General features: G+C 34.2%; 1 protein-coding gene and 1 long non-coding RNA gene across 2 annotated transcripts; both read left to right on the top strand.

Annotated features, from left to right (window-relative positions):
• Positions 1–6087: 6087 nt before the first annotated feature.
• Positions 6088–9350, top strand: LOC107197585 (uncharacterized). Its single transcript, XR_007441033.1, has 4 exons — positions 6088–6151; positions 7146–7307; positions 7432–7557; positions 9041–9350. It is a non-coding gene; the product is annotated as an uncharacterized LOC107197585 (long non-coding RNA).
• A 6382-nt stretch (positions 9351–15732) lies between these two features.
• Positions 15733–21722, top strand: tstd1 (thiosulfate sulfurtransferase like domain containing 1). Its single transcript, XM_007247484.4, has 4 exons — positions 15733–15822; positions 17894–18016; positions 19588–19750; positions 20388–21722. Exons 1-4 carry the CDS (start codon positions 15756–15758, stop codon positions 20440–20442), a joined length of 408 nt encoding a protein of 135 aa, XP_007247546.3. The 5' UTR covers positions 15733–15755; the 3' UTR covers positions 20443–21722.
• The last annotated feature ends 1918 nt before the right edge of the window (positions 21723–23640 follow it).

Genomic DNA, 23640 nt, shown 5'->3' on the forward strand with positions numbered 1-23640 from the left:
GTTTCATTTGTTTGTTGCATCACTTTCATTACTTCACCCATGTATGACATATTTTCAGCATCATATCAGTAGAAATGTCAGCGAGGATTAGCAATAATCCACATTATGATGATCATCTTTGTGCAATAGTGTACAATCTGTATTAAACCTGACCTTTATGATCTATCCTGAACTGTGACCTGGGCATTGACCCAGTGGGATACCTTCCAGAATGGTGCAGAATTGTACCTTGGCAGCCCTGGGCTTTTCCATATCACTCATACCTGAATCTGTTACTGATGAATGTTTGAGAGTTTACTGTAGGATATGACATGATGTGAGCACAGTGACTCTATACATACACCAATCAGCCATTACATTAAAACTACTATTGCTGAAAATACACCTCTGACCCTAACTGAGTTAAATAAAACAGTTAATTTGCTTGTTACCACATTATTTTCTTCACCTGACAGTGGTTTTAATATTATGGCTGATCAGTGTAATGGATATTGCAAGGCAGAAGTGAGATAATCTTAAGACTGTATACACAAAGACATATCTTCCTCAAACAACAATAAATGGTTAAACACGTTTAACAGTTTTAAGGCTTCCCTGCTTCACATCTATGTATCACAATCAAATGATTTACCATAAACTCTGTCACCGTCTTCCAAGAAAACACACCCACTTTCACAGACATTTCAGTCAAAGGCTTTATGCCCACCTTTTTTTAAGCCATTCTTGAAACAATGTCCAAAATGTATAAAATATTTAGTGTATAAAAAAAAGAATAATTAAAAATTCAGTTAAAAAATATTCAAGTTGTGGAAATTCAGGGAAGCATCCGGGCTACGAACAAGCACAGCTCTAAACGAACTCACAACTGGCTAATCACAAAACAGCTCTGAGGTGAATGGGCGGAGCGTGTTTGTCACCAGGTGTGCTCTGATGGAGACTCGTTTGGAGGAGCGTGGCGGGAGAACTCAGCAAAGAAACTTTTCCCAGTTGTGAGTAGGTTTTAAACTTTTTCTCCGTTTTATAAAAGTATGCTTGTGTTTATGGCCGCATTGATAGTGCTGCGGCTGGGTAGACGTTTGTAGCTCCGTGGAAGCGCGCAATTATACACTAGCGTTAATTAGATAAGTAGATTAGATAGCTTACTTAGAGGCCGCAAATACCGCGTTTGAACAGTTACACTTGCTACTAAACTAAAGAATGCTGCGTTTGGACAATTATATTGGCTAACAAAAAAAAGGTGCTACGTTTAGGCATTTATACTGGCTACTGAACTAAAACATTCCGTGTTTGGGCAATTACACTGGCTACTAAACTAAAAAATGCCGTGTTTGGGCAATTATTCTGGCTACTAAACAAAGAAAATGCCGTGTTTGGGCAATTATGCTGGCTACTAAACTAAAAACTGCTGCGTTTGGACAATTATACTGGCTACTAAACTAAAACATGCCATGTTATACTGGCTACAAAACTAAAAAATGCTGCTTTTGGGCAATTATACTGGCTACTAAACTAAAACATGCCATGTTATACTGGCTACTAAACTAAAAAATGCTGCGTTTGGACAATTATACTGGCTACTAAACTAAAACATGCCATGTTATACTGGCTACTAAACTAAAAAAAAATGCTGCTTTTGGGCAATTATACTGGCTACTAAACTAAAAAATGCTGCGTTTGGACAATTATACTGGCTACTAAACTAAAACATACCATGTTATACTGGCTACTAAACTAAAAAATGCTGCGTTTGGACAATTATACTGGCTACTAAACTAAAACATGCCATGTTATACTGGCTACAAAACTAAAAAATGCTCCTTTTGGGCAATTATACTGGCTACTAAACTAAAACATGCCATGTTATACTGGCTACTAAACTAAAAATGCTGCTTTTGGGCAATTATACTGGCTACTATACTAAAAAAAATTGTCAAACAAGAAGGTGATTATAATATTAGGGCTGACCAGCGTAAAGTATATGAAGAGCTGTTTTTTTATTTTGTACCAGATCTGTATAATGGAAAGTATGTTACTAAATAAATCCGTGTATCATTCGTTCATTTGATATTCAACTGAGAATCAAAATCAGAAATAACAGCTTGTATTTTCTGTTTTTATTTAATGATCCAAACAAAATGGCAAAAAAACGGATTAGAAGCTGAACTTAATTTTAGATTTTGCACCAGCGTTTTATTCGGATTACCGTTCCACCTTAAATGCTTACTTTAGTTACACATAGGCCTGTCACGATAACATTTTCAGGACAATATATTGTACCAGAAAATACTGCGATTAACTATAATATTGTCATTTTAAAGCGTCACTATAAATTTTTTTTTTCTGCTTCTGGGCTCTCAAAGGAGCTTTAAGACAGTGTGTCCCAGTAATAATATACTAGCATAATAATAGTATTACACCATTTTAACTTTTTATTATTAAAAAAGACATTAGGTTTCCAATATAAAAATATTTTAGTATCTTAAATAAATAAATCATATAAAGTACAAACACCTCTGTGGGTTCTGCAAAAACTACACTAAATATTAAACAGACCTTAGCAGCACCAGAAATCTAGCATTCAAACTCGCGCAGAGAACAGATGGCTGTTATCAACGTCGGCAAAAATGTTCGCGGTTAAAAAGAATTAGGGGAGAGCGGGGTAATGTGAGCCATTTTTTACATTTGCCCCTTGCTAGCTGAGCTACAATGATATATAAGTAACATTTACATTTTTCCAATTAATTCAGGATGTTTCCTAACTATTAAAGTTATCAGAATGTCTTCAAGACAAAGGACAATGAAAATATGTTTGTTTTAAAAAAAGTGGTCTTGTGTCTCACTTTACCCCAACTCAGGGGTAAACTAAGACAGACCAGAGAAATTAAGGGGGTAAAGTGAACCAGTTGGGGGTGTACTTATGTTTTCCACTTTTAAACTACCATTAACATTACATGTTGTAACAATTACAATCCTTACAGCTAGATTGACAACCACACATTCCATAACTAATATCGGACTAGTGTTAGAATCATGGAAATTCAGTCCATTAATATTTTGTCATTATCACAACCCACTCACTATTAGTCTGTTATATCATGTATAGCGCACCTGCCGTGGTTTTTGAACTGTAAAGACACCTGTTTCATCCACATTGTAAATCATGTGTGGAGGGAATGCGTGTCTATTAAAGATGAGAGACAAGGGAAGAACCTTATTGAAATCAAAGCCAAAAATTACAGGTAAAGTCTCCATAAAACTTATACAACTAAAGAATTGATTCTGTCACCTGTCCATTACTACAGCGAGATTTTCGAAGAACTCCCTCACTGTTGTTTTATTAAAAGTTGTAGCCCTTCGCAGAGATGTTGCCTCAGGAGTTCATACAGAGAGATGTTGAAGTGCTAGGAATCTGCCAAACCACTCTTTTCCTAAAAAGTACAGTATTCATTAGTATAGATTTTGCTTTTGGAAAGTTAACCTACAGAATCATATAGTCATGTAATCTCTTATCATATAATCATATAATCTATGTAATCACACTCTAGCCCACCTGCACAATGTTTCTCAGTCCAATTGGCTGGGACGGTGTTTCACTTTACCCCACATCATTTGTCTCACTTTACCCCACAGCTACCATTTTAGAAAAAACATAATCTCTAGCAAATCAGGCTAATCTTCAACTACCATCAATCACATGGTTTGATATGTTGAAAGTTCATAAGCATGTATGATATTAGTTTTTATACCTGAATCAATTTACTTTGATAAAATAGTTGATTAAGTTCAAATCAAGAAAATTTACTTTTACATGCAGAAAACACCTTTTTGTGAAAAAACCCAAACCTTTACAGCACCAGCAACAACTTCCTCTTCCTAGTAGTGGGAAATGGGAGGGACTTGACAACATAATGGTCACATGACCACAATTGTGTTCAGTTGCCAAGATACAAGGGGTGTCTCACATTACCCGATGTCTCACATTACCCCGCTCTCCCCTATCCTATGATAATTTGTTAACTTAATTATCGCAACAGGTCTACACACAGTCATTCTTCATCAGTAAAATGTTAATTCCCTTTATTCATGACCGGAATTTACTGTTCCTTGGTTGCAAAACCCGAACTAATATTGCAGCAGAAACCCCGCAAAGTAGAGTTTAGATTTTCTGCCCGAGCCGAACTCGAATTATTTTTTTATTATTTTTAATTTTTAATTTTCTTATTATTCTTAATTGAATATCAAATAGACGAATGATGCACGGATTTTAAGTATGTTGTTATTAAAGCAGTTAAGATAAATGCTTTAGCTGCTATAGAAGTAAGAAGTAATAGACCGAAGACCAGAGAGTTAGATGGTTGAGTTGAAGTAAACATCAGGGGCTGATGAAGCCCCCCAGAAGGAGTGGTCTTGTATTCGGGATTTAACGGCGTATTTTAGTGGGACATGAGTATTTTTGATTAAATAAAGGTAAAAGCTGTTTCAAATTCATTTGTCTAGAACCTGCTTAGTGTTACGTATGAGTATCTCCAATGCACATTGGGAGGAAATGTTTTTTTTATATATATATTATATAAGTGAGTGGAAAGGTCTATATGTCAGTTAAACTGTTTTTCTGATGGGTAGTTGTTTCTGTGCGCGAGGCTACCGCAGTTTATATTGGTCATTACAGCAGCAAATGGTGTGGTGATTTTATTGTTAGATTTTTTTAAACGTGTAGCTACTTTAGTTTAACCCTCCTGAGATTTACACCGGTGTGTAAAACTGCTCTTCCACAATGTTTCTATTAATTGCCCTGATTCATATAATAAAGTAACCTAAAACTAAACTAAAGGATTTTATTTCAAGATAGGCAAGTGTATTTATTAAAGCTGTGTTTTCTAGGCAGTATCTCAGTAATTAAGGACTGGATTATGTATAAATGGGATGTTTGGTGTGACCCACATTATGATTTGTAAAATCATTTATTGAGTACAAGTGTGCTCTGCTTGATACAGTATCAAAAATGATTTGCAGACATTTATTTCATATATATATATATATATATATACTATTTAAATTGTATATTCCACTACTGTTTCAACCATTAAAACCATGTGAATACAGAGATGTTTTCTCAAAATATAAAGATTTTCTAAAATTAGATTTCAGATATTTAATGTATAGGGCTAGATATTCTCCTATGAAACATGAGTATTATGGTATATGCAAATTTCTTTAAAGGTAAATTTAGGAAGTTAAGAGCATTTTCATGATTTTTGTTGCATATCTTATTAGCTTGATAGCTAATTTAAAAGTATTGATTGTTGATGTTTTCATAATCAAGCTAATTTTATATGTTCTAGCCCTAGTCCAAACTTTTTTTGTTGGGGGCCAGAAGGAGAAATATATTTGAAGTCACGGGCCAAAGACTCTGTAATAAAACAAATAATGAAATATACCACTTTAAATAATACATTTTCCTGATTACTTTCATTTACACACCATTTTACTTGACTCACTATCTTTATTTTTGACAGTGTTGTGTAAACTAAGATTTTTCAAATTGATGTTTCATTTCATGATGTCTCTTAATATTAAACTCCTTAATTACGGCAACTTTTAGACTCATTTTTCTGCGCTAGAAATGTGCACCCTCTCCGCTTTTAGACTCTTTTGCCTGTTTTTCTGCACTAGAAATGCGCACCCTCTCCGGTTTTAGACTCTTTTGCCCGTTTTTCTGCACTAGAAACGCGCACTCTCTCCGCTTTTAGACTCTTTAGCCCGTTTCTGACACCTAGCATTTAAACTTCGAATCTCAAATTTATAAAAACCTGCTTTACAGCGGGCCGCTCCAAAAAAGGAAACCCACGGGCTGTAGTTTGGACACCCCTGTTCTAGCCTGTAAAACAATCTATAAAGTTATATTTATGTGATGTACATTTTAAAATGTTTTAATTCATTCTAGGTTTGTAGATGCAGCTATGGAGTTCATTAAAATATAATATAAATAACTATTTTATTATATTTTTAATATATTTAAATATTTATTAAATGTTATTCTATTTATAAAACTTGATTTACTTGTATTTACTTACTGGTATTTACTTGTACCAGGCAAGCTTCAACTACATATTAATTATTCTTGGATGTTGTGTGGAAGTTTGGCTGGCAGGTACAAGTCTGTAATGCTTTTACTGTCTCTTTCATGAACATCTTGACTCCGCATGATTGTCATTCTGTACCCCTTGATCTTTCTACATTTGGAAGTCTGGGTCTAAATTTATTTATTTTTTAGTGACAGAATTAATGGGCGGTTCAAAAAAGCTCCTATATACTCATTAAAGAAATGTTTGTTCACTGCACTACTCTTCAGTATAAGATTTTTAAAGTAGTTGATCATCTTGATCATGCTGATGACAAGTATAGCATATTATTTTATTCAAGTTGGATAGATTTGCTGGTCTAAGAGCAAAGCTGCTAAACCAGCTAGTTTAACAGTATAGGGGATTAGCAGCTTTTCAACCATCTTGGCCATCAAGGACCGACTTAGATGAAGAAACTTAAGAGCAGAGGTGGGGGTTGATCTGGAATTGTGCAAAGTTCTTCTAGCTAATATTCACTGAACCACAATAAAGCTTTCCATTTTTAGCCTGCAGACTAGAGTGCAGACGGAAAGTGTTTTTCACCCCTTTTAGCACTTTCCATTCTTACAGCTTACCTGTAGCATTTTGACTCAAAGCTCGTATTATGTGGATCCAGTCAAGTTCAGGAAAATAAAAATAAGAAAAAAAAATCACACAATACGAGTTTTAAACCATTTATTTACCACACAATTTATTTGGAAAACATGATTCTTTTCTGGCGATTGAAATTTTGGGTTAAAAGTGGAGTGCCACCTATAAAAAAGAAGATCCAGCCTCAGTAGTCTATTGTTTGGTCACCCCTGTAAGTAAATATACTATATACCTCCTTTCAGGGTGAGAGCCGATCATGAACATTGCGTTAATTAAGACAGTAATAGGACCCAGCATCATGCAATGATTAATCCCATGTTTTTATATCAAAAACAGTCTTAAGTAATGTAATTATCAAGAAAAGCAAACACAGATGCCTGCACTGTTTATCATTTTCTTTCTGCTCATACTTGTCTGTCTTCTTTTCTGCAGAATAGAGCGTCTGTGGTGTGATGTCTGAGCAGCTGTGACACAACTGTACTGTTCCTTACAATTTTGGAACAGGAAAGATGACCGGGATAGTCATCCAATCCAAAAGAACATGGTCCCAGAATCAGCTATGGTACCTTGGTCTCATGCAGAATCCAGTCAGAGGTGATTAATAGTATTGTTTTGTTTAATTGTTTTTTGATTTAGTGTATGCAATTAACACTGCTATTACTGAACTGTGTATACTTGAAGAACCACAGCCTAATGCCAGACTTTTAATGTCCCCTAGATCTCTGAAGCCTTTGGGTGCTTGTCAGCTGTACAACCAACTGCCTCATCAGAAAGCTTCCCCAGTCATCTCAGCCTGATGTGTCTGCATCCTGTTTCATGTCGAATATTTTGGAGAATCGTTAAGGTATGTGTTTTGAGAAGCAGAGTTTTAAGGTCCATTAATGCCAATGTTTTTTATCATGGGAAAAAAGTGTGTATTAGGGCTACAACTAATTTTTCAGTTGTTGACTCATCCGATTTATTTTCTGAGTAGCCACAATGTTTTTTTTCTGTATATATATATATATATATATATATATATATATATATATAATTTTTTTTTTTTTTTTTTTTTTTTTTTTTTTTTTTTTTACTTTAAATTTTATACCCTCCATTCGTGTTTCCTATCAGTGACGCTCCTGATCCAATCCAATAACATTATAGGTTGCGGCCATCAAAAAGCTGTAATTGAGCAAAAATAAAAACACCCTAGATATCTGGTGGGTTTAAGATGGATTTTGGGCAGGATTTTTTGCTGGAACTGGCAACAACTCTATAGATAAGAGGCCACATGTGGGATTTAACAGGTGTGGGTAATACAAAACCCTTTTTCTGTAGTAAAATAACTTCAGTTACTTTCTGATATTTGAGGGGTTTGAAATCTCCTACTTGAAAAATCTGCCGTTCTCTCTCTACTCCACTTAATTCCAGATCAGTAACAGAAACAAACCAAATTCTGCATTTTTGAAAAGGTGTAAAAACTAGACAAACATATCGAAAACCAGAGGACATGAACTGTTTGATTTTAAAATGTTTTCTGATTTTATTCATTACATTTTTTTCTAGTACAAGTATGTTCATCACACATGAAAGCTTTATGTAATGCTGTAATGTCAGGCAGACAACTGATAAAAACCCTGGCCTGTCAAGAGGTTAAATGTACAGTGAATATTGATCTCTTGTTCCTAATCTGGTGTGTTACAGTTTTGGAGATATGGCGAGTGAGCCATGTGTAAAAAAAAGTGTACAAATCACATATTGGTTTTGTTTTGTACTAACAGTGGAAAGGAAGTAACTTCTAAAAATGTACTAGAGACAATCAGTAGGTATTTTAAGAGGTCTTCTTTACCCAGCAAACCTGTTAAGAGTTGTTCTAAAGTTTGGAAGGATAAATGTACAGGAAAGGTTATTATTAAGTCACAAATCTGACAAACCAAAAAGTATAAACTTTGCCCATTGCTAATTGTAGAGTAACTAAAAGACCTGTTGACAAATTAGCTAGCTTAAACTAAAACATTTCAACTGCAACCTTTACTTTTAATAAGTCCCTTTTTTCACATACACATTGTTGCTGTAACAAACTGAAAATCAGTAATATAAAACACACACACACAAAAAAAAGAAATCCTAATCAAAGTAAGTCTAAACTGTGTTATGCGTACTAATGTATGCGAGTAAACCATTTCTAAAAGATTTAAGTCTTTGTAGTGTTCGGGGATCTTGAGGTAAAACGTCACCAGGCTTTTGACCTCAGCAGGTGGTGCTGTAAATGAAACATTTAATCACTGAAGTTATAATACTGTGACATTTTCTAAATAAAAAGTAATTTTTTTTTTTTTTAACTACAGATTACCATTTGTCTGAGGAATCCAGAAACATGGCACTTGGTCGCAAGTGGATATTTAGACTCCTTGTTACGGCCAGCAAACTTCCTGCAAAGCAACTGAACAAAAAAATATTCATTTCAAATATTGCAGATATTTAAACAGATCATACTTTTGAAACTTCACAAAATATCTCTAAAAAGATGTCCCAGAATCCTCTCAGCTACAACAAAGATCACTGTTGAAGAAAGTGGGGAAATGATTGCACCCAAACGATCCGCTTCTCCTTTAAAAAGTCTGGAGACCCGAGTGTTTGCTGAAATAAATAAAATTGAGTCCAACTGCAGTGTCATTTTTGAGAATGTGTTCAATACTTGTTTCTTACAAAAAATGTGAAAAAACTGCCATTCTGCCAATCTATGGATTAAGAAATATAGAGGCACTATGAGAAACAAATGTCTGATCATCGGTATGACATGCACAAGATTTAGAAGTGTCAGATTATATTTAATTTAACTGTCAGAACAAAGTCTCATCTTTAGAGGTGACTGCACATTTTGAAAAGAAACTCTTAATTCCATAAAATGAATATTATTTACACTAAGTTTTAGAAAAAAATAATTTGCACAGCAACAGGATATAAATAAAAGAAATGTACACTTTTCACCACATAAACTTGCATGAATTTTAATGGCCTCACAAGAGAAATTTGGTCAGGTGGGATTAATATGTGAGAAAGTTAAGATACAGTGGTAATTCACATTAACAACTCAAAGTACTTACATTTACTTCCTTTCTGCTCAATCTTCCACAACTATGACTTCACATGTTTAGCCAGGACTTGAACACAGGAATGAACACAATATTTCACACTTCTCAGATACAGCAGACAAGTAATCCATCCTCCCCCTAAAAAAAAAAAAAAAAAAAGAAATGCAAAAGAAATACATTGGAGTGATTACACATACAAGAACACAAACATGAATAAATATTGGGTGTAACTAAGTAGTCTATTAATGAGATGTAAAACAATCATGACATTTAACAGAAATAACAAAACAGTTGGCTAAACTTAGCACACCTTAACATATCTAGTTTAAGAAAAAAGTTCATATCTTTGATCATGTACATGATCTCCATGTTTTAGCGCTATCAGAAACATAGAACGGATGTACTCTTTGATAATGGGGTTTTAACAATACAAGGGTTTAATATTTACAAGAAAGGGCAGCAATTTACATCTGGGCACATACTGATTTATTGTTTTCCCCCCAACTACCTCACATACAGCCTGTGCTTGTATGGTGCACCTAGTACTGACAGTAGAAAATTCAAAATAAAAAAACTGTCTGAATAAATCTGATTTGTCTGATTTCTGTCAATGTTTCAAAACATGCATAGACCTATCTATCAGATTCTTGCAATGAGGTGTGGGGAAAAAAGTGATACATCCACTGTACAGAGTGCTGGATAAAATGCATAAAATTACTGAATCACAGAAAGCTGTAAGAAAGCAGTGGTGGGCTATTCAATAAAGGTAGGTATTTTTATCATGTTTTACTACACCAAAAGTCAATTTTACACCAGAGTTCTCCTTTAGGTAGAGATACTAGGTGTCTTGCAAAATGCCCTGCACACATCATCTACTTAAAACAACAAGATAGACTTTACAGACTCAGTACTTTTACCTGGTTCTTGTAGGAATGGCAACACGCAAGCCACCCAGATACTTAAGGTCTTGGTAGAGACCAAGGGTTGTCCTGGGCCTGAGCCACCTGTGTGGGGGGGAAATAAAACAGTGTAAAAGATCCTAAATTTGTATACAAATATAATTATCTGGACATCCAAGAGTTGCATGCAGGCTATTATTGAACAATATATAGAGTCTAAATACAGCTGCAACTCAATTAGTATATCACTGAAAAGTTACTTTATTTCAGCAACTCAATACCAACAGGTTTTATTTAATATCAAACCTTTCAAGCCTTTTTATTTAATATCAAAACTTACTTTTCATTGGCTGTAGGCTAATCAACAATAAAAGAAATAAACGCTTAAAAAATAAATCACTGTCTGTAATACAGTTTGTATCACATTTTTAATTAAATTACTGAAATAAAATAACTTTTCAAATGTCCCCCCGCTCAATAACTTTTTTTTGTGTGTTCACACAAACACTTGCCTGAATCCCAGGCTTTTTTTTTCTCTCAACATTACTCTCCAGTAACTTCCTAGCCACTCATCGCCATACTACCACACTTCCCTATAAAGAAAAAAGAAAATCGTATCAATTTAATAATAAATATAGTACAAAGCTTTCCTTTTTTTATTTTATTTCTATTCAATTCTACCATTTATATTTATAAATATTAAATATGAACATTTGGAAAAATAAAATATGAACATTTGGAAATAAATGTTATACATATTTTTTGTAAAACCCTATTTATTAAAATAAAAGGAGGAAACAAAATAACAATTTAACACTTGTTAGGCTTAATCAAATGATAATTTGGTACAGAGGTTAAACAAGTTATTGTCCCGTTTACATAAAACAAAACAGTGAGAGGTCAGTGAGAAAACTGCAGTGATGTACAACAGATACAAATGACTCTCGAACTGGTTTTTGAAGGTATATTGTTACTAGGGGTGGCACGATTCTCTAAATCCTCGATTCTCTTTTTTTTTTTTTTTTTACAGCAGCGAGGCCTATGCCAGTTTTAGATTAGTCTATGGTTAGTCATTGGTTTGATTCATCAAATTTACAGTATCTTATTTCAAAAGGTGGGCTTGATATAAGTGATGCAAAGAGATACAAGTGATCTGTAATACACCACATTAGGCACTAATGATCAAATTTAAATAATTTAATTAAGATATATATGTAATGCCATCTAGTGGCTTTTTTTTTTGGTAGCAGCAGTGTGCACTATTAAAATAGCAATAAAATAAATAAATAACAAAAAATACAGGAACAGTCAATAAAACAATTAGAGCCTTAACAAACTGAAATCTATCCTACTATCCATGAAAAATAAGAATTTAAAGTTTTTCAATAAGAAGATGAGAATGTCCACATGCTCTTGAGAAAGGACTGCTCTTTGAGCTACAGTGTGCTGCGCCATTTGATGCTCGAGACCATGACATTATTTTGATCGATTTCGATGAAATATCAAAATCATGACACCCCTAATTATTGCCATACAGCTCAAGCCTGTTCAAATTAATTCAAGAAAGGTCATGTTAGCTTTAATGTGGTAAGTGATCACTGTGGGTTAAGAGCTTGTAACTGGCGCACTTACGTATATCCACAAACAGAAGGTGATTCAGTGAGTCAAATGAATCAGTTGACCCGATACTCATGATTCACAAAGCTAACCTGCCACATAAACTGTTCAGTCTCTTAAAACAGAGGGGAACACTGCCGTTTGGCCCAATATAAATTAATTTAAATTAAAAACTTAAAAAAGTAATTTTTTTTAAAAAAGTAAAAAAAAAAAAAAAGTAATTGAGGCACCACTAGCTAACGCTAATGTAATTTGTAATAATGTGCAAGTTATTATTAATGTAATTTTTTTTCGGTTTTATAGTTTAACCAGTATAATCAACAAATATACACCAGAAACACTATCTATATAAAATTAGTTTAAAATGTTGAAAATGCATACCTTTCTCTCACTAAAAATAAAATTCCTTTATATTTTAAACATTATGTTACGTAAAGACTACAATTTAAAGTTTTATGCATATAGAATAGTTGTAGAACACTTTCAATGGTATTAATTCTATAAAGGTAAAATTATATTACGGTCACATTTTTTTAATAATGAGATTCCAAACACAGGGAAAACTGTCCATTCAGCTTTTTAGTTACATAAAGACAATGAAATAATGAAACTATAAAATAAATGAATTTCAGAAGGGATAACTTACATGTTTATTGTATTGTGGATGTCCAAGTCTGGACAGTCATTGAGCTGTACAATTGCTCTGTCAGGATTTGGGCTTAAACCAGACAGCCATGGCCCTGCACGTGTCTCCCAGAATCCTCTCAGCTACAAGAAAGGGGGAAGATGAAGGCACCAAATGATCTGCTCCTCCTTTACAAAATCAGCTAACTCCAGGGTTTGCTAAAAAAAAAGAAATACTTTCTTTTATTTTTGAAAGTGAGAATTTAGTGGTGTGACATGATAACCCTTTGGTTTTCATATTTACAGGGCACCAAATTCTGGTCTCTATACAACCAAAATTTGCTACATTTTACATTCTGTTTATTTAAATTATTTCTTAAAACAGACATAATGAATACTAATACTACAATACATAAGTGTTCAAGACTTCAGTGGTGTCACTAGGTTCTAATTTTGTAATATCAGTAATATAATTTGAAATTGAGCAAATAATAATATGGAAAATGTTTAAGGCAGTGGTTTATTTAATAATACTTGGACTTTCATATTTGATAAGACTTTCAATTGTGGTCTATAAGTACCATAACGTTTGAAATATAGTGTAATCAACCTGAAAACAGATATTTATAAAGAAAATATAATTTTAATTGTTGATTACAGCTGGTTAAATTATGTACTATCTGCATGTAGTAACCAGTATAATTGTCCAAACACAGCACTTTTTACTTAATTAGTATAGTTGTCCAAACAGAATTTTTTAGTTTAGTCGCCAGTATGACTGTCCTAAAAATAGCCATTTGGACAGTTATACTGGCTAGTGATGGGTCTGACGACCCTGAAACCTCGACACATGCGCCGAGCTGTCAAGGCGAAACCCCGTGTCGGTGCGCGTATCAAGTTAAGGAAAACCACGTGACCGATACACTCCCTGTATCGTTTGGTAGCGATGGGTCTGACGACACTGAAACTTCAGCGCATGCACCGAGCAAACAAGGCGAACCCCTGTGTCAGACCGCGTATCATTTTAAGGAAAACCACGTGACCGATGCATTTCTTCGCGCAGTTGCTTGCAATGACTTTCTTAGTCCAGCAGATGTCGCCATTAAGTGATACAGCAACACAGTTTCAACACAGTGTCGATACAGTTTGGGAAATGTGCCATACACCCAATGAGGCTTCATCTGCCCATCACTAATACTGGCTACTAAACATAAAAAATGCCTTTTGTTTAGTAGCCAGTATAACTGTCCAAACGCCACTTTTTTTAGTTTAGTAGCCAGTATAACTGTCCAAACACAGCATTTTTTAGTTTAGTAGCCAGTATAATTGTCCGAACACGGCATTTTTTAGTTTGTGAGCCAGTATAACTGTCCAAACACGCCATTTTTAGTTTAGTAGCCAGTATAATTGTCCAAACACGACATTTTTTTAGTTTAGTAGCCAGTATAATTGTCCAAACACGGCATTTTTACTTTAATAGCCAGAATAATTGTCCAAACACGGCATTTTTTAGTTTACTAGCCAGTATGATTGTCCAAACAACGGCATTTTTACTTTAGTAGCCAGTATAATTGTCCAAACACGGCATTTTTACTTTAACAGCCAGAATAATTTTCCAAAAACGGCTTTTTTTTTTTTTGTAGCCAGTATAATTGTACAAACACGGCCTTTTTTTAGTTTAGTATAGCAGCCAGTATAACCGTACAAACACGTTTTTTTTTCTTTAAGTAACCAGTCTAAACGCGGAATTTGCTGTTTCTGTGACCGCTAAGTTATAGCTAGGTAGTTAATTATCTAATTAACGCTGTTGTGATTTCGCGCTTCCACGGAGCTAAAACTGCAGCTTCTGCCCAGCCGTTATAAGAAAGAAATTGAGCTCGAAATTATCCACAAACATACAACTAATGCAGCAATAAACATAAGCATCAAATGTTCTTATAAAACGGAGAATGTTTAAAAAGCTACTCACATCTAAAAACCGCTTGTTTGCTGAGTTCTCCCGCCACGCTCCTCCAAACGCTTCTCCATCAGCGCGCACCTGGTGCCAAAACGCCCCGCCCATTCACCTCAGAGCTGTTTTGTGATTGGTCAGTTGAAAGTTCGATTGTTTGTGGCCCGGATGTTTCCCTAAATTTTCACGACTTATTATTTTTTTGTTGTTACATTATTTTTTGGATAGTAGTTTAAACACATACAAACATTTTGGAGATGTAAAGCCTGGTAATAAATGCGCCCGCCCATTCAACTCATAGCTATTTTGTGATTGGCCAGTTGTAAGTTAAATTATATATGCCTTTGTTTTGTTTTTTTTGCTTATCTCGTGGTTGGATGTTTCCCTGAATTTATAGGACCTGAATTATTTTTTTACCTGAAATTCAGATTAATTATCTTAAAATATTAATTTGCTACATTTTTTAAAAAATATTTGTACCTGAATGTTTTTTTTTTACCTTGAACACTGACTTGGCTATTTTATTTAATCTATAATTTTTATCTGATCTATTTTTACTGTCACCCTTGTAGGACTTCTGTTTTAAGTACATTTTATGGTAAACTACTGTTTCATAACCGGTTTATGGATAAGGCTCTAATTAATCTTTTATTTTAACTTTCTTTTTGATAAATAAAGAACTTTGTTCGACTAGACTCTTTATCAGAAACAGTGAATACCAGAAACCGGTTTCTACAACAGCCCAACAGTCAGTCACTGGGGGCATGCAGATAAGGAACAGCAGGAAAATGACGCAGCGGTACAGTATCGCTTTCTATTGGGTGTTTGGGTGAAGCCACGCCCACTCATTTGAAGTCTATGAAAAATAAGGAAGCGGATGGCTGCACCATCAAGGACTCCACTGGCAGTGTGTGTGCGTCTGTGCAGCAGGATGGCGAATTCAGGTAAATATGATCTTTACACTTGGATTAAAGGCGTTTTACTGGCACGAGAGATTTTTCTGGAGCCGTTTTGAACTAGAAACAGCGAAGAATACGAATTAATCTTATTAGCCTGGATTATTTACTGAGTTCTCCTATGTACTGCCTGCGATGTTGTGATATACGCCCGGATCCCTAGAAAACATGCCAACTGCACGCTATCTGCCCTTTGATGTTGTAGCTAAATGCATCCGTTCTAATTCGCCTTTGATCATTATGGTCGGTATAAAGTATCAGTCAAAAGTCTGGACACACCTCTTCTCATTCAGTGTATTTCCTTTTATGATTTTTTTACATTGTAAATTTAATATTGAAGACTATATTAAGCTGTAAACAAAAACAGTTAAACAAACCAGAATATGTTTTATACTTTAGATACTTCTAAGTAGCACATTTATCTTTGAGGACAGATCTGCACACTCTTGGTATTTTAATCTCAGTGTCCTCATGAGGGAGAGTCACCTGGAATAGTTTTCTCAGTGTCTTGAATGAGTTTTCTGGAGGTGCTGAACAATAGTAGTTCTTTTCCCTTACTCTGTGAAGTTCCAGTTCATCCCAAATCACCTCAAATCACCATCTCAGTTAATCAGGTTTAGATCAGGGGATTGTGGAGGACAAACACTTTTTTTACTGTTTACTACATAATTACATATGTGTCCCTTTTATTGTTTACATGTCTTTAATATTACTTGTCTTTAATAATATATACTGTAGAAAATATTGCATGAGATGGTGTGTCCAAACTTTTGGACCTGTTGCACCACATTTAATATTTTATGTCTCACATAGACCTGCTATGATGTGACCCCTTGGGGGTTGGTTATTGTTACATCACCATGACTTGCATTTAAACTGATCTGCCATAACATTAAAACCACCAACAAGTAAAGTGAATAACATTTACTGGATTTAGTGGCACCTCTCAATGGAAGGGATATAACCAGCTATGTATGTATTAGGCAACAAGTGAACAGTGGGGTCAAAAATGTTTTTGTTTGTTGTTGTTTTTTATTATATAGCTATATACATTCAATACATACATATAGACATGCATTAATTTTAGGTACTAGGATAGCAAAGAATAAGAAAGCCAAAAAAAGCTATGTTTTTGAGGTCAATGTTGTATTGTTTTCTGTGTAATGGCACTAAGATGGGATGTACCAAAAGATTTGGCAACTGAAAAATTATTTGTCTGAACATGGTGGAAAAAACATGCACTTGTGCTGAAATAGCAGGATAATAAACAATTACATTTTTCTTAAATCTTTTTTGTGCTTTGTTTTTTTTTATGTCCAGTGAGATGTAAAAATGTTAAGTGTATAGTTTTGTAATTGCCTTTTCTTTAAAAAGCAAGACTATAATATATTTAGGCAATTTAATTTACACAAAGGTGAAAGAAGTGGCAAAAATAATGAAAACCAGCAAAATGTCTGGTATTCAGACTTAAACCAAATGTTTCATTTTAATCTAATTCTATTTCTTTCTTTAAATTTTCAGTTCTGTTCATTCATAGTTTTTGATATCCAGTGGTCAGTAGGCTAAAGGTACCTTTTAAAAGTGGTTCCATGAAGAACAGTCAAGGTCATTGGTGCCCAAAGCTCACTGATGTGCATTGTGAGCAAAACCTAGCCTGTCTGGTCCAAATAAAAGAAGAGCTAGTACAAACTGCTGGAAATGTTAGTTAATGCTGGCTATGTAAGGAGTACATTTTTTGACATGTCAGAACTTATCTGGAAGCACGAGGGGGGCTACACAACATTGCTTTTGTCTGCTTTTTCTGCCAGTCTGTTGAATAACGGCAACTACACTTTAATGTTTTTTTTTTTTTCATTATGGTATCATATTTCTAATTGGCCCCTTGAGTGAGAGCTGCTTACCTTTCCAGTTTATCTTGTTCGGCATGTGCTTCCTGCTTATAATCATCACATCTAGGTGTTTCTATAGCACACATTCTCCAGCGTGGTTCTGTCACCATGAATCTGCAAAAAAATATAAGGATTGTACGGATTGTAACACCTGTGCAATGTCTTTCTAGGTGTAATCTCCTACAGTGATCTGAAGTCCCTTGTTGGGAGGGATAAAGGGCTGGTGCTTGTCGATGTGCGCAACAAAGACGAAGTAGACAAAGGGCGCATCCCGGGCTCCATCCATATCCCCTGTGAGTAGCAAAGAAAACAAACTGCAGTATTACTGATACACTCTTTAAACTGGTGCCAAAAAGGATTATTTGAAAAACAATGACAACAATATTGACAGACCATTTGTGGTTCATTATAAGGACCATATTTGACAATAAAGTACATTCATGTAATCCGAGGCCATGTTTAGTTTCCCAAACCAAATATTAGAATATTTGTACTTATTTATATTTATTCAGATACATTTTTGATAGTCTGGACAACCACAAACCACCTGAAATTAGATTTTTGCTAATCGGATTCAAACCCCATTTGAAGGTGGTCTAAAGTGCAACCACGCCTAAAAGAAGTCGAGAAAGAAAAGAAAAGAAAAAAAAGGGGGGAAACTCTGGGAATTTAGGCTGGAGTTCTGAACTGTGTGCTGAAGGAGCGTGCAGTTATATTCCCCCCTTTTAATTTAATGGTAAGTGGTAGGGGTGTGCCATATCGTATCATACGTGATAATATCGCCAACATTTTTGAATATCGTGAACGATATTATACCCTGAAATATCGTGCCATAACACTCACCCCTAATTATCACACCAGGGTTCTACTTTTTTCATGTTTTAAGCAAAAGAAAATTTCATACATTTCTCATTTACCATTATATATCTACTAGATTATATCTGTCCAGTATCATTTATTTTACTTTAATCCTGGATATATGGAGATATTTGGAGCTCTGTTACAAATCTGCTAAAATTCTTGTATTTTTTTAATATCTCAGTTAGAGGTGTGCAATACAATATCCCATACAATATTAAAATGTAAGTTTTGTTTTTTTGCAGTAGTGTAGTTTTTATTTTTTTTGTCATATCGCCAAGAGTATCGTTATCGCGATATTACCATGAAATATCGTGATATTATTTTAGGGCCATATCGCCCACCCCTAGTAAGTGGTAGAGTAAAAGAAGGGGGGTTGTTGGGGAGGAGGTGAGTTGTGAACTTTCGTCATGAGAGGTAGTTAATTAGGGCAGGTATTTATAGGGCGGTTGATTGATACGTGTGGAGTTAGAATGTGGAGTTCGGGCGTGGTCCTTCTCCCAAACATTTTTTATTAAATAACATCATTTACAGGATTATCAGATTTGGCTAAATGTGTCTTAGTCTAAACACTCTGGACACTCAGATCAGATTTTAGTGTGTCTTTTATGTCATTTGCAATTTGTCATGAGTCATTTAATACAGAGTGATGGAAGTTTAGGGGTGCAAGAACAGCTCTAAAGGCTGTATACAGACATATACGCAAATCTAATCTGATCACTTGTGGACTGTCATCTCTACAGACCTGATTTGAGAAACAAATCTAATTTGCATGCAGTGTGAACACAGCTTAAATGTTCCAATGTACCAGTTTGATTGTTCTTCCTTTATACTGAGGGAATTTAATCTCACACACTCACTAACAAACATGGTTCTCTAAAGGTTTGTTTTCACAGTCAAACATTGTTTTTCTGCAACACTCTTTTTGGCACCTTTACTTTCACAAATATATTTACAGTTATCATGTTATTAATTTGGTACCTTTATTTATTTTCATGTTTTCCAGTGAGCGATGTGGAAAGAGACTTGTCTCTGGATCCAGATGCATTCCAAACCAAATTTGGGGTGGCTAAACCCCCATTAGACACCCCTAATCTGGTCTTCCACTGCCAGCTTGGTCGGCGCGGACAGGCTGCCACAGATAAGGCCAAAAGCCTTGGCTTTGAAAAGTATGAATCATATGTGCATTAGGAACTTCTTATGATGGTCCACTGAATATCTATACATTTGTAGCAAGCGGTTTGCAACCACCATAGTTTTGCTTTTATTTATCGTTGTTAATATAGGGGGTGTATATGGTAATAATAATTGGGTGTATATAATAATAGTTTTTATTATAATATTATACAGTGTATAGATATGACCTCAATCATTTTTGTTGACCTTGATATCACCCACTATATTCTCTTAGCAAGGAGAGTCCATGAACTTTGTTTTGAGTAAACATAATAGGTGATAATTTTTTTTTATTTAGGATAACTTAACATATTTTAATATATAATGCCTGAATGTGTTTTTTTTAAGAAATAAAAGTTTAATTTAAGTTTAATTTAGTGGTGTAATTGCATTATAATGATATTATATTGTCATTTTTATCAGTGGCATAGAATGGTTTTAAAATTAAAATAATATTGTTTATCATAATTTCTGTGACAATATATCTTCCAAACAAAGAGAGTGAAACAGGCCTACATAGGGTTGTTTGATCACATGTACTTATGTGCAATAATGTCTATAATGTCAGCTGTCTTCAGATAGATAATGGAATAATGTTATCTCTTTCTGTCTTTCTTTTTCTTCCTCTAGTGCCCGTAACTATGTTGGAGCGTACAAGGAATGGTCAGAGAAGGAGGGCAAATGATGAGCTGCTGTTCCACCACACTTTCCACACTCCACCACATCTTTAGCATAAAGTGCCTTTCAGGACTACTAGGCCTGTATGTGATTAGCTTTTAGCCTACCTCAGGGATTTTACTGAATGGTTATAAAAAGTGTACCCTACCAGTTTAAAATAAATTTAATGCAAAATGATTAAATAATAAATTAGTTTTATTAGTATTAGTGCAACAAGTGCATTTGACTAAAGAGTCTAAAGAGATGCAATCAAGGCATGTGACAAATTCAGAGTGGGTTAATGTTAAACTTGTTTTAGGAAAACAAATCGCAATTTTTGATTCTGGTGATTGAAAGTAGAGCTGTCACAATAATTATATATTATCAAAATTACCGCACAATATGCAAACTATAATATTGTTCATTGTGTTTACTTAGTGTAGAGTTCCCATTAACGTGAATACGCTTGTATGTTGACTTTGTTAGAAACGTTGATTTTATTTATTTAGGATATGTGTTCTCATTAATTATACAAGTTAATTGATAAAATGGTGAATTGTCATAAATTTAAAATAATAAAATGTATTGCTGTTATATTAAAAGAAAACAGTTATTGTGACAGGCCTATTGAAACCAGATGTCTGTGTTTAATTTTTCTGAAATGTACTTCGCACAATACTTTTAAACAAAATGACTTCAAATAAATTGCCTCATTCTTGATACATTGTTATATAGTTTTGCAATATGGTTTTGTTTTAAAATGCTAATTTAAAAAGTGGCACTACAAGATTGACTGAAATTGAGCTTGTTTTATTGGATTTTTTATAGTTATAGTTTTTGAATAGGTATGCTAATAGTAAATTAAATTGCTGCTTTTATTAGCATTATTTTTGTGTTATTGAAACTTGTGGGTCTGGGTTTAAAATGACTTTGTTTATCTCAAACACTAAATTGCGAAATTCCATTCACCATTTTTTTGTCATTGGAAAATAGTGTCTACACTGGTAAAAATGTGGTAAAATGTTTTGGTTAAATGTAAGGTGGTGCTTAAAGTTTATTTGCGTATAAAAGAGGCGTCTCTCAGATTGGCAAACCCAGTAGAAGCTTGAAGATGGAGATTTACACTGACCTTTGTTGTTCTTTCAGGTAAAAACACTTTGTGCCCATGTTCTGTCAAAGATTTATGAAATTAATTGTTTGAATGTACCTGTTAAATTGTTGTTTTTCACCGGTTCATCGCGTTAATAAGCTGTCTTTACCGCTTAGCGTTATTGGTAATAAATAAAATGCTACATGTGTTTGGAGGTCTTTCATGTGTCCTGGTGTTGTTACTGCAGGGTGCCACTCTGGGTGGCGCCATTACTCCGTGCAGCCGCCAGACTGAAGACTGATCCGGCCAGGCGGAGGAAGGCTTACCGCCTGATCCAGAGACAGCTAGTAAGACCAGATCCAGCAGTGCATTAACCCCAAAACTCATAGTGGTAGTTTCCCAGAGGGAGATTAAACCTAGTACTGGACTGTATGGTTTATTGAATGTAGATTAACCAATAAAAGATGTATAGCCTAATAAAAATGTAGTGCCAGACTAGGCTTAATCCCTGTCTGGGAAACCAACCCTTAGTATTTGGATAGTAAAATATTTAGCCTAAAATTACACCAGCAAGGCAAGTCCTACCTCAGTTTTACTGGTAAAACCAATGATTGTAAAAAAAAAAAAAAATTAATGCAGTTTTTACTAGTAGAAAATATGGAAGCCCATTCCCGCCACCTAAAATAAAATAAAAAAATCCATCACTTTTTTTATTATTAAGAAAACTGCTGTCTTATTATTTTGAAATAGTAAAATAACTTAGTAAGTTATTATTTTGTTATTATTAAGTCCTTATTTTGAGATAGGAAGTCATTATTTTGACAGTAAAATAATTAGATAGTCAGTGTTGGGAAGGTTACTTTTAAAATGTAATCCCTTACAGATTACTGATTACATCACTCAAAATGTAATTTGTAACGTAATCAGTTACATTACTTCAAGTGAGTAACGTAATCTGATTACTTTGGATTACTTTTTCGTTTTTTTAAGCCTGAATGAATGTAGCAACCACATATTGCATATTATTCTTTTATTTTTCTTTCCAGTTAACAAATAGATAAACAAATAAAACAGCCTTTTCAATCACTCTATAAAAATACTTATGAAACCATTTCATCAAACAATTTTATAAAATACTAAATTGATGATAAAACCATTAAAAACCAAACAATGTAACAACAACTGTACGCTATCTATTTGCAGGTTTGCCACCAGTGTTAATTTTGACAACAAATTTTCATTTAGTCTTAGTCATAGTTTTGTGATGAAAATAGTATTTAGTTTTAGTCACAATTTAGTCATCTGAAATGTTTTTAGTTTAAGTCGACTTAATGTCATAAGAATATAGTCTACTAAAATTACAGTAAATTTATTCGACAAAAATGTAAAGGGTGTAAATGCTTTTTCATCAGTTCCCTTGAATTATTAACTATACACTTATACGAAATGAAACGTTTAATAACCACTTGAGTAATATTGTTAATGTTTAATGTGAAATATATTTATATATGATTTAATGTATATTATTATTATTATTGTAGGTGTGTGACTATACATATTTTACATTTAAAAATTTGTTTTAGAAATCAGGTCATAAAACATCTGAATAGTTAAATTATAGTTTGAACAGAGCTGTAGATGCAAAAACAGCTTTTAAATGATCTAGTTTAATCTCCAGCAGTAACCCAGCACTCCTACTGGAGCTACAGTCAATAAATGAGATCAGAAACTCACATTCACACACTGTCCTGTAGAGATGCTCTCAGGATGTACTGAGAGACTTCTTGAGTTAAAGTGAGAAACTTATGAGAAAGTGCTGTAAGGAACTTTACACAGACTTTTGGGTTCATAGATTCACTTATTTTATTGTTTTATTTTGGTTATATTATTGAGTTCCTTTCTGACCTGCTCCTGCTTTAACACTAGCTATATCTTTCCCACTGTGAGACTAAACAGATGATCTGATCTTAATGAGTGAGTTCTGTATCAGTTCTGTGTTTTAGTGCACTGCCGAGTTAAACACATCAGCTCATGAAATAACATCAGTATTAAAACGCGGATCTCTGCATGGAGATCTGTGTGACTCTGCTCTGCAGAAACTGAAAGATTAGTGGTGTTTTTACCGGAGATGGAGTC

Source organism: Astyanax mexicanus, chromosome 10, assembly GCF_023375975.1.
Source record: "Astyanax mexicanus isolate ESR-SI-001 chromosome 10, AstMex3_surface, whole genome shotgun sequence".
In the NCBI taxonomy this organism is placed as follows: domain Eukaryota; kingdom Metazoa; phylum Chordata; class Actinopteri; order Characiformes; family Acestrorhamphidae; genus Astyanax; species Astyanax mexicanus.